Source organism: Anoplophora glabripennis, unplaced genomic scaffold (assembly GCF_000390285.2).
Source record: "Anoplophora glabripennis isolate ALB-LARVAE unplaced genomic scaffold, Agla_2.0 scaffold260, whole genome shotgun sequence".
In the NCBI taxonomy this organism is placed as follows: Eukaryota; Metazoa; Arthropoda; class Insecta; order Coleoptera; family Cerambycidae; genus Anoplophora; species Anoplophora glabripennis.
In genome coordinates this window covers 282,412-298,972 of record NW_019416403.1, presented here as the reverse complement: position 1 = coordinate 298,972, position 16,561 = coordinate 282,412, and the positions used below count along the sequence as shown (strand labels likewise).

Genomic DNA, 16,561 nt, shown 5'->3' with positions numbered 1-16,561 from the left:
CGATAAATATAATTTGATTGAATATTTTTTAATTCATACTTTAATTTTCTCATTATTATTGTATGTGTACATGCTCTTTATACTTATTCTTTAAAATAGTCCATATAGCATATTTAAAATCAATGTAATAAAATAAAACTTCACTCTAGGACCACACAGTTGAACTAACAGGGTTAATCATAAGATGTGTTTCAAATAAGACTGTTTAGAGAATGACATTTAGGGAGGTATACAGACGTGTGGGTTAAATTTGCCCTATTGTTACGCTTAATATCTGAGTTCAACATGAGTACTCATCGTTTGTGAAATGGTTGATTAATAAATACATGTTTTTAATACGTTGTTTTTATTTCTTAATAGTATTTTGATGGGTTTTATCCAAAGTATCGTAAGTAACATTTTTGGCCAAAAATAAATTCTTCTGAACATCTTAAGTAACAGATGTCTAAATGGATGATTTGCCAAACTCTCTTTTTGTTTGAAAAATATTTATTGAGAAAAAACAGTTTTATTGTTGTCATAAATCCACCTATTTTATTTAAGGCTGAGCCAAAATATCGTTACGCATGTTGTTATTTAGCAAACATATCGGCATGTATACAATCATGTGACGTTGCTTATGATAGTAATTTTTTTATTGATGTTACTTTTAGAGTGTTATTGTGTTTCAGTCTAGTACCTACTAGTAAGTTTGTTTCATAACACCTTTTTTATATCAGCAAATTCAATTGATTTTGCCATTATTGCTATTATTAATTAATAAAATTTATTCGCAGCTGTTCAAAATTTTATCCACCGCCGTGTGAATACAATTGGGCCTGTCTTACCCAGTTTCTTCGAACTAACACAAATGTTTTATTGCTTCACCATAACACAAATGTTGTCTTGCCTCACCATAAATTAAAATGATATCCATCAACTTCGAGTTGCTATACACATAAGCCATTTTTGACACTAACTACTGAAAAACTATCGTAAACACTATCACAAGGACGTTAATACTAATTGTAAAATCGGATTTCAGTATTCAGCCGCTGGGGCCACGCGTATTGCATAAAATGCATAACGCGAATGACACTAGAGACTACAGTTGTCCAGCAATGGTTGAAAGTACTACAACAACTTCAATAATTTTTTTCTCGGAAAAAAATAAGGATTTTACTAAAAATTTTTTTACAATATCAACTATCCATTCTTCATGCCACGTATTCTCAAATTTCTTTGGATAAGTCGTGAACCACCCTGTATAGATTGTGATTTAGTGGATTGTAAGGGGGAATTAAATTCTCTTTCTTCGTTTTAAAATAAAGATTTTTAATTTTTAATTAACGTCTTACAAGGGTGACTTTCATAATAATAATAATGATAATGACAAGACAGAGAAACAAAAATTTCAATTGTTTTTTACATTTCTAACTTTCTTATTTTATATCTGTGCTCGTACATTCGTTCCAATTCTCAACACTAATAAATTTACTATAAGACAAGTTTTCGTCTCGTTTTATCTGAGAAAAATGTTAACCATTATTATTTGTCCATGACAACTATATTTCAATTTTAAACGGACCTTATAATATAACCGAGAAAAATGACAATTCAGTACCTACTTACAGTACAGTACAGAAGAACTAGATTTAATAAAAATATCGATATTTAAAAAACTCGTAGTTTATTTTGTTTTTCTAATAGATTTTTAAGTAATTTTAAAACAGCAAAATGAATGAATAAGTCATTAATTTTTTAACCATAATCGAGTGTAATCACTTCCATTTTTTAATTAGTCCAGCAGGTTAACACAATAAGTGCTTATCATTACTAAGAAACTATCATAAGTCGGCAACTTAAGTAATTTTTTGTGCGAAATTCAATCCAAAGTATTGTAAGGCTATAAACATCAAAAAATCTTACTTACAGGTGAAAATTCTTAATGTTTTTGAATTCAGTATGAGGCATATACACAGAGTAAGAGTACTGAGACTCTGTTTTTGTTTTGGCCAGAGATGTTGGGAGCAGAACACACTCATTTTTTGTCTCAGTCAGTTGAGAACCATTGTTGCAGTGGCGTGTTAAAATAAATGCCGCTGTTCCGAATTCTGCCAGCACAGGTGCTGTTCCAAATTTTTAACGAAATCAAAATTTATGGGGATGGTGTGATGATGAATAGTACAAATATGTACAAGTGGTGTCGTGAGTATAAAACTGGTAGAACGGATGTTCATGGTGAACAAAGGAGTAGGTGTCTCTCAGTTGTGACTTATGAGATGGCGAACAAGATCGAACAAAAGCTTCGTGGCGGCTGTCGATTGACTTTGGACGAGATGAACGTGGTGTTTCCACAAATCTTCAGATCTCTTCTGCACATAAATCATTACTGAAACACCTGGTTATCGAAAATTGAATGCAAGGTGGGTACCAAAACAGCTTACAGATCAACACAAAACCAACAGAATTGCATCTTCATGGGAATTTCTCGAGCGCTCGAACTGAAAGATGAACAATTCCTTGACTGGCGACGATATGTGGGTGGCCCACTACGTCCCTGAGATGAAAAATCAATCAATGCAGTGGCAACATTCGTCCTCACCATCAGTGAAAAAAATTCAAAACCATTGTTTCGGCCCACAAAATCATTGCAACTGTTTTTCAGGACAGTAAAGGGATTTTCTTCAATGACTTTTTGCCCCAGAGGGAAACAATTAATGCTGCGCAGTACTGTAAGATCCTGAGAACACTGCGGAGGGTGATACAGAACAAATGAAGGGGAATGTTAATGAAAGGAGTGTGCTTGTTATACGACAATGCATGTCCCCACACAGCCAACTCCTCAAAGGCAACTTTGGATTCATTCGGTTGGAACATCAACCATCCCGTTCACATCCCTGACATGGCACCTTCTGATTTTCATCTTTTACCTCTGAAGATTTTTATGGGTGGAAAAAGATTTTCTATCAATGATGAGGTCCACAGTGCCTTTAAACAATGAACCCGAAAGGCAGTGAGATTATTTTGACGAAGGTATCAGAAAGCTCATCCCTCGGTTCACAAATACATTGAGATTGAAGGCGACTATGTCGAAAAATAGTGTTTGATGTACCTTTCTGAATATAGATTTTATACTGCCGTTTTGATTTTTAAAAAATGTGGATATGCCTTGTGAAGGCTTGTAAAAATTGAAGCGCTCATTTTCCGATAAAGTACAGCCATACGGTATTTTAGATGATGATTTCTAGACACGTAGAGAACTTTCGTAACAAAGAAATTTCGAACGAATTTTGCGAATAGTAAATTAAAATAGGGGGTGACCAACCTGAGTTCTCCGAAAGAGTTACACATGTATTTGCAAAATATTTTTTCCTAATGAGCAGATACATACAATTTTTTTACTTTTTGCAAAATAAATTTTTCCTTGAATTAATTTTTACGGGCAAATCACAAAATTGGCAACAATTTTGTGAATTACACATCACAATCAATTCGAGGTCAAAAAATGTATATATATTTCTTTGTCTGCGTAAACTGCTATTAAAAACCATTAAAGAACTTTATAAAATGGCCCTCTTGTTCTATCTCGATAATATTAACCATTTCAGAGAAAAATAATTGTTTTGTTACTAGGTTTTCTGTTCAAATCGCATTAAATTATTGTTTTTAAATAAATTTAAATAATTTTCATAAGTTAATGTGTATAAAAAATTCCATCATAGGAACGTACCGTAATATTTATACAGGGTGTTTGGCATTAGAACAGACACAGAGCAAGGCCATGTAGGGGAACCCAAAATGTGGTGATTTAACGCAACTTACATTTACACTAAGCTGCATCCTGAGAAGTTATAAACTGGTATAGTCTTTCCAATATCAATTGAAGAACCAAGAGGATGACAGATGTACAGGATGTATCAGATTTGGTCGCTGACGCAGCAACTCGGCATTGAAATATTTGAAAAACTTGTTCCCATACTTATTTGCCATACCCACATTCAGGTCTGGTCGAACTAAAGGTGGAGGTGGTAGAAATGTAAACGCCCAGTTGAAGAATGTGAGTGCGGGCAAACAAAATACAAATAGTTGTATTGGGCCACTGGGCAATAAATCACAACCGTTGACAAGTGGTCAACAAATTGCACAGCAGTGCATTGCAGCAATGCGGAATTTGGTGTGATTCAGGTAGTTTTAATTTATTATAGGCACCTTCTATTACTCATTGATGTTACAATTGCGAAAGAGAAAAATATTACATGGTATTTTAGACCTTTTGAAAGGGAACAAAATGAAATTAATTTTTGGAGGACGTAAATAATTAAATTATGTTGTTGGCCAAATGAACATATAATAGAAATTTTCTGCACATTATATACAAATTATTATAATTTTTTACGTTTATCAGAAAACTCTTTTAGGGACGCCTGTCATTAAATTTTATTGCCAGGCATTTTTTTACATGTTCAACTGACTTCAGAAAGACTATACACGGTGTGAGTGTACCGAGAGCATTAAATGACAGTAAGTACAGTTGATGTACAGTACAGATGATGCACCCAGCGCCATTAAAATGTAACAGAATTTTTTAACCTGTTGGCAGACTTAAGAAATTATTACTTTACTTTATGGAGAATTTAATTCTAAAACTTTTCTTACTCTCGTTAGTTTTCAACAAAAACACAAATAACTAATAATACGTGTTGTAGCCGTGTTATTTAAAATCATCAAAAATTCAAAAGTTGGCTATGAATTATGGATAAATGCACATTCATTAGAAACAATCAACAGTTGCTGGATAGATTAGGCTTCAAATTTCGACGAAGAATAAATTTATTACTTCTTTAGAGATGTATGATTGTGAGCGAAATCACCGAGTCAAGTCAGTTTATATATTATCTACTTACCTGCAAACTTACAAGACATTAACAAAAACATTGATAATTTACTTAAGAAATTTTTATTTGTTCTGTAACAAAATACAGAAATAACACATAAAATTATCGGTTGGATTTTGCAACACGTTCAAGTTCATCTTTCTTTTTAATTGCGTATGAGTTTGAGGAACCCTGAAAATAAATTAAATTAAATTGTACAGAAATAAGAATAGTCACTTTATTTAAAAGATAAATATAATGTAAATCAATACACAGCGTGTATACCAAATTTGAAATAAATAATACCAATAATTTTAGACCTAAATTTGAAAAATTGTCCAGACTAAGAAAATGCTATTATATCAATTTTTATTTTATAATATCACGTAAATATTTTATAGTGTGATTATTTACAAAATGAGACAGTGGCCACTAAAAAGCTTGGACTAACTGGGAACATTTTTTATTTTATCAAGACAAAAATATTTTTCCTTCTGACCCGACTTCTAATAATTTTTTATTGTATGAATACCAGGTAAACACAGCCTAAATATACTGGACAATTTTGTTTTAGTAGGAAATAGCTTCATTTTAATAAGTTAAAATTTGAAACACATTTCCGGAAAAATATGTAGACTATTTGAATAAACTCTTAATACCTTCGAAACAAAATTGTATAAAAAAAATTAAATTTCACTTTTCTAATCACAGTGCTTTTATTTTTAACTTTCATCCTAGTCCGTGTTAATAAATTTTCCAATAATGAAGAAAACATCTTAATACAGTTCAGCCAATTTCACTTGGCCCATGAGATCCGTAAATGTGAGTGTACACTACATCTAAAAAGTAAGAGGATTGAGTGGTGGGAACTAAAGTTCAATTAATTGGAAGAGAAAGCGAAAATACGGTAATGCCTGATATATTACCTGTTATCTTTAAATGTATTAAAAAACAATTATTTACATAAAGTTGTAGTTATTTATTACCCCCGTCTATCTGTATTTAAAATTTTGTACGAAATTTTTAATATAGACTCCTTTACTTTTGTGGGAATGTATGTTTACTCTATGAGATTTGATAATGAAATTAGCTTCGTGGGCCACTTTTACACTTTGCCACCACACACCTGACCTGACTCACAAAACAGATGAAATAAGTTAAACTGTACAAGCACCACATTTTTTTTTGTGCAAAGGTATTTAACATGCAATGTCATATTAAAATTTTGCTTTATCACACATACCTGTCCCAAAACTAAAATATCTGTAAAATATATTAGAACCAAAATAAACATCGGCAGGCCTAGAAATTTTCTGTCCCCACAAAGCCGAGCCCGAGACCAAATGCTGTTAAAGATTCTTAACATAGGTCACAGATAACCCAAAAAAAAAATCATGTTTTAACACCAGCACAAACCATGAAAGCTTTAAAACCAGGCTAAGGCCTCACAGAAAGGTAGTACAGCATTTAGAGCGAGTTTGACTTATGTAACTTCTATGTTTAGTTTTTCGATTTTCAGGCAGCTATAATGTACATATCCACTGAGCATCAACCAGATAAATAAGCACGTTATTTTAAATTTTTGTTAAAATGGCCGAGTAATTTTGTATTACCGAAGTCAAACTCGCTCGAAATGCTGCTCGCTTCTTTTTTTTTTTCTTTTATTAAATGGAATATTATGATTTGATTGAGTTAAATAAACTATAGTAAAATAATAGTTTTAAGACATTTTTTGTAAACTGAGAATAATTTATGTCTTAACAATGTAATATTATCTGTTAAAAGTCTTCGCATCATGTACAAAATTATATAAAATTGGTAAATATTTTTTCTTGCCAAATCATTAAAAATTTTGTTATAGGAAAAAATTTTAACTGTATAATATCGATAAATTTATACTGTAACTAAAATATGTATGTTAAAAATAAAATCATGAAGAGATAAATCAAATTAAAATTGTTCCGTTTAATACTGATTATTGTAATACAAAAATATGAATTTAATAAAAATGAATACAAAAATAGTTTACAAAATATCAATTTTAATTTTGTTTTATTAAAATTATTTTCTCCAAATATAAAAAAAAAACAGAACTGAACTAATTTAACACCAGTTAACAAAAGACAAAGATGAAGGTGTCTTAGGTCATAAAATCAAAATGCCTAGAATCTAGTAAATAAAAACCATTGTAAACGGATTCCTTTAAATTCAATGGAAAGCAAACTCCCTTACATTTCCCAATTTCCAGATCTATGAATTTTCTCAATAACTTTCGGTTTTACAAATTGGTATACACCCTGAATATTATTTTTAAATTGTAGCAAAAACTTTTTGTATATAGATTTTATAGAGAAAATCTTATACGGTAAGATTTCTGCAAATAATTTAGTCCTTAGCGAAACTACAATATTATTTAGCAAATAAGGTAGCATTAGAAAGGACCACCATTCCTTCAAAAAAGTATCTGGAATTAGTCATATAAAAATTCCTTTTTTGATGAAAAATTGGTAGCACTGTACAAGTACTTTGTTTACTGCTGTTAATTTTGTTACTCCACCTAAAATCTTGTGTTACCAACAGAAATTCTTGTGCTGAATCGTTGAAAATGTTAGGAAAGACGTACAGTAATTCAGTATTATCGAAAACTCAAGTCTACGAATGGTACAAAGCATTCAAACATGGTCGCGAAGTTGTTGATGATTTGCAATGATTTGCGCAACTTTCGAAAAATCAGTGCACGGCCTCATACCCGCACAGCTATGAGGCGTTTGAAAGAAAGTATTCGCTGCAAGGTCAGACTTATGGAAGGAGCATTCTTGGATTTTGCATCACAATAATGCACCATCACACAGAGCGATAATTGTGAAGGAATTTTTGACCAAAAACTCAAAAAAAATGTCATGGAGCATCCACCGTGTTAGCCAGATATGACCCGTGCTGACTTTTCTCTTTCCCAAACTCAAATTAAGTACCACTTTGTAGAACACATTTAAAGTCGATAGAAGCCATAAATAAAAAATCGCTGAAGTTGTTTCTTATTGAAGTCCATACCGGAATATGCTTTTATGAAAATGTTTTAATGACTAGTTTGGTTGGTTAGAAAGTATAATGTTACAAATGGAGCTTATTTTGAAGAAGACAAAATAAATTTTGACGATTAATTAAATTTAAATACATTGTTTCATTGACAAATTCTGGATACTTTTTTGATATAAAAAAAAGGGCTTACCTTAGCGGCATTAATAAGTTCATCGGCTAAACATTCAGCAATCGTTTTAATGTTACGGAATGCAGCTTCACGAGCCCCTGTACACAGCAACCAGATGGCCTGGTTTACTCTGCGCAAAGGCGAGACATCAACGGCTTGCCTCCTTACGGTACCGGCTCGTCCGATACGAGTGGAGTCCTCACGAGGACCAGAATTTATGATGGCCGATACTAAAATCTGAAAATAAATTCAATAAAGTACCATCTTCCAATACTTATTACAACTACTACTGTTAAGTGTGTAAATCAGATAAAAAATAAGTATCAACAAATGTTTTTTTTTTCTGAAGAGGTGTCAGAAATAGTTTATTATCATCACAAAGTTAAATTACTGTTATTATGAAATTAAATTATAATTATTTTACTAACCTGTAACGGATTCTCTCCAGTGAGAAGATGGATAATTTCAAATGCGTGTTTAACGATACGGACTGCCATCAATTTCTTACCGTTGTTACGTCCATGCATCATTAGAGAATTTGTTAATCTCTCTACGATGGGACATTGGGCTTTACGGAATCTCTTTGCCGCATATCGTCCAGCAGAATGAGGCAAATATTTAGCATTCTTCTCTTTTACTGCAATGTAATCCTACAAAAAAAAAGGGTCCTATAAATCTAATATTAACACTTTTATACAAAAAACCCATTTATTGTGAAACTCAGATAAATATGTTCAACAAGGAATTTCTGAAGAGGTGTCAGAAATAAAAGGGTTTTCATCATTATAAAACTAAAATGTTAAATTTTAATTTATAAAAACAAAACTTACACACCTGGAGTGACATATCTGATACTTGCACATCATCGCAGTTCCATCTACCGAACAACTTAATTTCAGGTAATTCTGCTATTTTCGGCGCTATAACAGCCGTCTGTATTTCATCTGACCAATCTTCAACCATGGTTTCGATTTGTCTGAAATAAACAATAAGAATTAATTTAACCTCATTAAATACATGTCTTAAGAAAAAACTATCTAAAATATTCATCAGCATGTACTTTATTTCAACAAAATTTTCTTCTGCCAAGAGGTGTCAGAAAATTATAGTAGTTCATCATTTTAAATCTATATTTAACACTAGTTCTGAATAGTTTATAAGGGCATACAATTTCTTTAAAGCAAACTAGAAACACGTGTTATATTAAAATCATTATTTTAAAAGCTTATATGCACAATATGTAAACACCTTTTTCAACGAATATGAGAATTTATTGTATAAGTATTTTTAATATGTACTTACCCTTTGGTTTGTCACAATTATTTTAAATTATTTATTTGCAACAATAGTCACGTCTCCTACTCGGCGGCATGAACGGAAAGAGCCATTTTAGAAAGGAAGACAAGTGGCGTCATCTCACTGCATTTGTGAAAAAATATGAAACTAATAAAATTCAAATAGGATAAACTGAACTACTTCACGCATGTCTCTATGTTTTTCTTTTTCTACTATATAGGACCGTCTATAGAGACAAGGAAAGGAAATTCACAACGGATTTTTTACTAAACTAACTGCATAGGGAAATACATTTTTTGAACGACAATCCAATAATAGGCGGGAAAATAAAAATGATTGAATATGTTTGTATTTATTTCTGACTCTACAGAGCGCAATAAATTTACTAGAAAAAAATAACAAATTGCTATTAATTGTATGAAGTATTAAGCAAAATTGTAAAATAAAAAATTAAAATTATAGGTCGGTAGATAATAAAATATCCTGAAACTAAATTAAGGTTAAGATAAGAATCTGGGTCTGGGATCTGTCAGATTTCCTGTCTGATATTTTGTCACTGTCTGTGTCTGTCTTATGTCAATGTCAATGTGACGTTTTAAGAACGGCCAGTGTTCTTTTATTTATTTACACACCTGAATAATGAAAACGAAAAGCAAAACTTCTTTCTGTATGATTAATTATTAATCCACATGCGTTTCAATTGGTTATCGCGTTTATTGCAAGTAAATAACTTGCCTTCCTACGTACATTGACATGACGTTGGAGGACCCGTTCTTTGTCGTCAAAGAGTAAGCAACTACAATCATAAAATATTGCATGCGAATTTTAGAGCGGTTTCATTTAAAGCACTGTTTAATTTCATCGCATTTAACTATAGAACATTGCATGAACAACTGGTTGATTATTAAAATTAGTAAGATTTAGTAAACTGAGTGTGGTATTGATTATTTTGCAAAAAAAATAGCAATATATTAAGTAATTTGTTATTATTGAAGTGAGGTCTTTAAAGCACTAAATAAAACAAGAGGATTGTATCTCCGATGGATTGAACTCCAAGATGATTCACTTTGCATTACAAAAGAAGAAATAGACTGTACCAATACAGAGCTAAAAAATTCTCTGCGAAGTATAGAATGGGACCTAGAGGATTTGGAAGACACAATCGATATCCTTTTTTTTTTAAATTAAATAGCTTTAGTAACTTTTCTTTATTTAAACATTATATTCCTTAACTTTTCACACATATTGTAGAAAAAAATCCATCTAAATTTAAAATCGACAACAAGGAAATAACAATAAGGAAGCATTTTATAGACTCTACTAAAAGTGAAGTAAAGGTAAGTTACATTGTTTTACTTATTTATTGCCCAAATAGAAAATAAGTACCTTTAAAGAGGAAAATTGCAATTCTTAAATTATAACTGCTTAATAAATTTGCAATGAAGGTACCTAGATCAATATCATCCTGTACCTATATATTGATGTTATTATACTGACCTATCTTTAATCAGAATAATAATATAATATCTCTCGATGTGTAAGTAATTTTTTTCTATCCAATTTCATAGCTGAAAGTTAGAAAATCTTGTTTGACATTTGAAACTGTTCATACATATCCTTTACGAAAACCAAAATTTAATTTTAGATTATATAGTAGGGTGTGTTTATGTACAAGTTTTAAAATGCAGATATTTTTAAGTCTATAAGGAAAATAATTCATCATAACCCATTTTTGAGTTTGTAACAAATACAGGGTCTTTGTACAAGTTGATTTGAGTGAGAAATATCTCATTCAACGGTACAACACATTTTTTATTTTATTAAAACTTTAATTGGCATAATGTATATTATCTTTAAACTGTTCTTTTTTAGTCTATGAAAGAAAAAATCAACATGAACAGAAATCGGGATAAAGATCGAACAGCAAGACAAGTAAGTCATTAATTAAATATAAATAGAATACTTACCTCTGAAATTTTAGCCTCTTCTGGACAACAGCCCGGTTAGAGTTGCCAACAGTCATGGTACTACAAAGTATTCAAAACTCGAAAATGATTTAGACAGTCCACAACGACAGTTTTTAAATGATACTCTTTCTCAGCAGCAGTATTTAACGAGGCAACAAGAGGATCATTTGGAAGCCATTAGTGATTCACTAGGCTCACTGAAAACGGTGTCTAGACACATAGGAGTAGAACTTGATGAACAAGCGGGGTAAGAAAATACAATTTCTTTAGACACATTAAGAAATTTTAGACAAATAAGTCTAACGTTAATTTTCATCATTACAGGATTATTAAATTTAATCTCAATTTTCTTTCTACAATTATCATGTATATTATTAAAGTACTAAAACACTAGCGAGCACTTAGAAATAAAGAAAGGTTGTAGTTTTTTTTTTCAAATTAATCTGTAACAGATTTTGTGTTGTAAAAGAATTTTTCATAGGGTTATATTCCGAGACCCCACGTTTGGCCGACTATAATTTGCGTAACTGTTTTTTTGCGCAAAATTTTACTTGGAAAACAATTGAGATTGAATAAATTCATGAAAAAATCTCAAAGCTAAAGACCGAGGGGCTTCGTCCAAGGATTTATTAATAGTCCAGTCGGTATCTGTTTAAAAAATAGGTTGTATGGATGTTTCATAAAGTAATGCTAATTTTTGTTGGAAATAGTTCTAAATATTATGTAAAATGATAATTGCGATATGCGCCCGCTGAAAAAGTTGTGCATAATTGTTAGCGTAAGAAAATGTAAAAAAAAAATTAAAAAACACGGATTTCTCTCCCTTTTTTCATGTATAACTCAGAGAATATTGACATTAGAGAAAATAGTCAAAGGAAAAAAGTTTCGTGTTGAGATTCTCTTCAAAATAAAAGTGGTTCGAAATTTTTATGTGGATTATTGTTGTGCTGCAATACAGTATAGACCGAAAAAAATATTAGCGAAAAAAGATGAATGAATTTCGGACCTTGACTTTAGAGCAGCCATATAAAAAGTATGGTTCTGAGTACTTCATGATATGGTAGTATTGCAGAAATTTTTTCATGGAAATCGACCGGGTAGATTTCGCACAATTCAATTGTTAATTAAGAAAATACAGAATTATACTTATTTTTCAATTCTATCACAGCAAAACCAATGATTATTTTGAGCTCCCAATTTTTATACATACCCTTTGGAGTCTCAACTATCAATCGCCATTTAAAAATTTTCGATTTTATCCATTTTAGCAACAATTACAATTTTTTCAAAATTTCTTCAAAAAAATGCTTATAAACATTTAGAGCTGGAGCTCCCATATTTGCATATTCTTCAAATGGGATCAAATAGATCAAATTATTTATGAAAAAAATCCACTTTTGATCTTGTGGATACGAGGAATTGTCATCGAGATATGAAAGCTCAAAATTGAAGTGAGTTTATGGCAAAACAACGTACTGTACAATAACAATCAAAAGTAATTTTGATTTTTTGAAGTTTTTAGACTTTATAGACTATTTTAGACTAGACTTTATAAGTATGAAAATTTATCTAAATCGGAAATGTATTTTAACTGGTCTGATGCAAAAAAGATTGATACGTTTCACAGGAATCGAGTAGAGTCAAAGAGTGTGGAGTGAGAGGACTATGCAAGCGTTGCAGCATAATTCTCTCGCTCAACTTCATTCGATTTTTTCTCAGCTTCTACAACAGATAAATAGATGATTTTTTTTAATCGATAGAGGAAAGCAAGATCAATTCAAATTTTATGTCAATTCAAAAAAATCTTTCAATTTAAATTTATATACAAAATAAAGAACAATATAGTAGATAATATATGGTATAATGTATACAAAATCCAACTACGAAAACTTTTATTAATATTTCACAAAAATGAAAATGGACTTGTTAAAATAAAAGAAAATTTACTAAGTACTTATGGAAAGTAGAAAAATACATTTTTATTTTCTTGCATTATAAAGTCATATTTACCTTTATATCATGAATATGCAGCAATTGAAATCTCAAGAAGTAACGAGCACAAATTTTCGAATTATGAACAACTTTTTCAGTGGGCTCATATCGCAATTATCATTCATGCAATTATCATTATCATCATAATATTTAGAACTATTTCCAACAAAAATTAACGTTACTATATAAAACATCCATCCCGAAACAGACACCGATTTTTTAATAAAAAAATTATGTAGAAAATTCATGTGTGGTCAATAACTCAGAGGTAGAGATACTTATTAAGATTATTTCCCAAATGGAAAATATTCATTTTGTTCTTTTTCTTATGTGTACAAGAGGAATGCAAGACGTATTTAAAAAGTAATAATATTTGATTTTATTTTATATATTACAACCTAATAGCAAATTATATATTTATTTCTACTTGTCTTTAGAACAGGCCACTGATAAAATTAGGGGAAAACTTGTTTTTACGCGGCCATTTTGAACCTTTTCTTTAAATTCAATTTAGAACTGGGATAAATGTTTTCAAAATTAATGTGTTATTTTTTTGAAAAGTGGTATTATATACTTATATTTATTTCAAATTTTACATGTTACAAAAAAAATTAAGTTAATTTAGGAACCACTCTGTACACACGATGCTTACAATATATTTTCTGAGGTACCTCAGAAACGAGGATTTCAAGGACATATGTTATAAGAAAATATTGGTTATTTTGAATGAGGAATACACTCATGTTTTTCATAACATTTTAATTTTAGGATGCTTGATGAATTTGGAACAGAACTGGAAAATACAGACTCTAGATTAGATTCGACGATGAAAAAGGTTGCCAAAGTTTTGCGAATGTCCAATGGTAAGTTTAAAAGCTTTTTATTCATTCCGAGTAAACACTTATTATGTACAAAACGTTATCCGTGGTAGATTTACAGTCAGTTTCAAGATTGATACATTTAGAAATAGTAGACGAATTGTCAGTATAACTCAAAATGTTTATTTTAAAGCCAGTAATTTAATAAAAATTGTTAATTTTAAAAATTTAACAAGGCAAATGGCTAATATATAATTGTGAATCTAGTGAGGTACTGTAAGTAACGGTTAAGACTTAATTAATTAATAAATAATAAAAATAACCGATATTGGATAAAATATTTTGCAGTTTTCAAAAAATAAAAAATTCTTGAATAAATAATGAAAGTCGACACTTTATAAATTGAAAAGAAGCAACATTTGGATCAATTGCCCAATTTGACCCCAGCCATTTAGCTGGTCTCATGCTAATGAATCATCTTGTAAAATATCAGGTTTTATTTCTAATAATATAGAAGAATAAATATTGTCTAAATTATATATGTAAAGTACCAACTCTGCAACTGAATATTATAATAAAGTTTTAAAATTTAATTTTACACAATAATTTTTCACTTCAAATTGTGTTTATTAAACGCATAGGTATTAACATTTTCTCTGGTAACTGACAATTTCTGAATATAACTAAATTATATTTTTTTACAGATCGAAGGCAGTGGACAGTTATTATTATCCTAGTTGTAATCCTTATAATTGTGATAACTTTGTTTTTTATACTGTGATTATTTTTACACTTTACCTAATTTAATTTTACAAATCCAGATTAAGTACAAATTTTACTTATGCCTACAATGTTTTATGAAGCACAAAATAAAATTTATTTTAGAGTAAGACAACTTTCAAGTTCAAGTTACTTGATGCAAGTGTTATAGCCACAATTTAAAAGGTCATAAAAAACATTAAAACACTCAATTTTAAAATAATATCTTATTGTGTGTGGTGGTGTTTTCTAATTTTTAACGCAGGATGTCAATAAATATTACAATGTTTTCGATAATATCAATAAATATTGAATGTGTGAATCTTGAGACTATTTAGGCAAAGATGAAAAGAAATCTATATTTTTATGATAGCTTAAAAAAATATTAACTCCCCCCCCCAAATATCCTCATTTCTGCAGAAGTAAAAGTTCCAATTTGTTTCTCCCACAGTCAAATGTTTTGTTGAAGACAATATTCTTGGTTCATTGCAATATACACCCAGGTTGGGTTGTAAAAATGGATATTGGCCGATAGCATTAAACAGAAAAAACAGTTAACCTACTACTTCTGACAATTAAATTCAATTTGTTTATTTCTTTTGCATATCTGTTCTCAAGTTTTTCTGTTGTCTTTGTTTACAAAATAAATGAAACATTTATTTATCGATCCTTTGGAACTTAAAAAAAAATAGTGGCTTTTTGAGTACCTACTGTTTGATTTATATCTGACAGCCTAACCTATAGATCAAATTCATGGCCAACTTATTCGGTTCAACAATATGTAAAGTAAATTGAAAATTTTATTTGTCTTCATTCGTATATCATGAGAACGGTGCGATCTGGATTTTTGTCTATATTTGTGATTGGTTATGAAAGTTTGAGGTTCTTTGTTGGTTAGAAGATGTATGTTCATTAGTCATGGTTGAAGAATAATGAGTAGATTATTTATCAATTGCTTATTAAGCAGGTTTATCGGTACGTCTAAAGTCAAATACGAGTTTCTGTAGATTCGCTTGTGACTAAAGTAGTAAGCCTTTAGATTTGGCAACGTTGCACTTGGCTGGCGCGCTTGGCTCGGCGTTTGCTCGTCTGCGTTCGATCATTTTGTTTGTTTGGATGCCTAAGTTTGAAATATACATCTATGTCACACCTGCGAATTTTAAATAATACGTTACGTCGAGAATCGCGGCGTTGCCGTTATCACGACAGCAGTTTGAAGGGGAATTATTATAAATTATGTATCTTACAAGTACCTAATCGATTTCTACAAGCTGTCATACGGTTCCTTAGATATCGATTTCCTATTTATACAAGTTGCTGTGGAAACTATTCGACAATTGTTGGGCATTCTAATTGGAAAGACCAAAAAATCTGCATTGTCATAAGACTTCGTGCTACATCATGAAAATTTATTTTATTAATATCTCGTCTCTTAGGTATCCAAACTAGTCATCATTTTTTTTGAGGTTTTTCTTCATGTTAATAAGCTTATATTAATTTTTTTATGAATATTTGTTTGTCAGTTCCATATCCATAAATGCATTACTTGTGAAATAAATATATATTTGTTTCTCGATCTATGACAGAAATAGTAAGTGTAAGGGACTAGTAATATAATTTAGTATCAGTTTGACTTCACGTGACAAAAAAATATGAGTAAATCTG

The 16,561-nt window shown here is 30.5% G+C and overlaps 2 protein-coding genes across 2 annotated transcripts; one reads left to right on the top strand and one right to left on the bottom strand.

The window, feature by feature from the left end:
- Positions 1-4,920: 4,920 nt before the first annotated feature.
- On the bottom strand, positions 4,921-9,478 carry LOC108906862 (40S ribosomal protein S5). Its single transcript, XM_018710297.1, has 5 exons — positions 9,367-9,478; positions 8,899-9,040; positions 8,493-8,714; positions 8,086-8,301; positions 4,921-5,048 (listed from the first exon to the last, which is right to left on the bottom strand). Exons 2-5 carry the CDS (start codon positions 9,025-9,027, stop codon positions 4,980-4,982), a joined length of 636 nt encoding a protein of 211 aa, XP_018565813.1. The 5' UTR covers positions 9,028-9,040; positions 9,367-9,478; the 3' UTR covers positions 4,921-4,979.
- A 468-nt stretch (positions 9,479-9,946) lies between these two features.
- Positions 9,947-16,342, top strand: LOC108906858 (syntaxin-6). Its single transcript, XM_018710288.1, has 7 exons — positions 9,947-10,148; positions 10,356-10,525; positions 10,603-10,697; positions 11,233-11,292; positions 11,342-11,574; positions 14,088-14,182; positions 14,842-16,342. Exons 1-7 carry the CDS (start codon positions 10,114-10,116, stop codon positions 14,916-14,918), a joined length of 765 nt encoding a protein of 254 aa, XP_018565804.1. The 5' UTR covers positions 9,947-10,113; the 3' UTR covers positions 14,919-16,342.
- Positions 16,343-16,561: the final 219 nt, after the last annotated feature.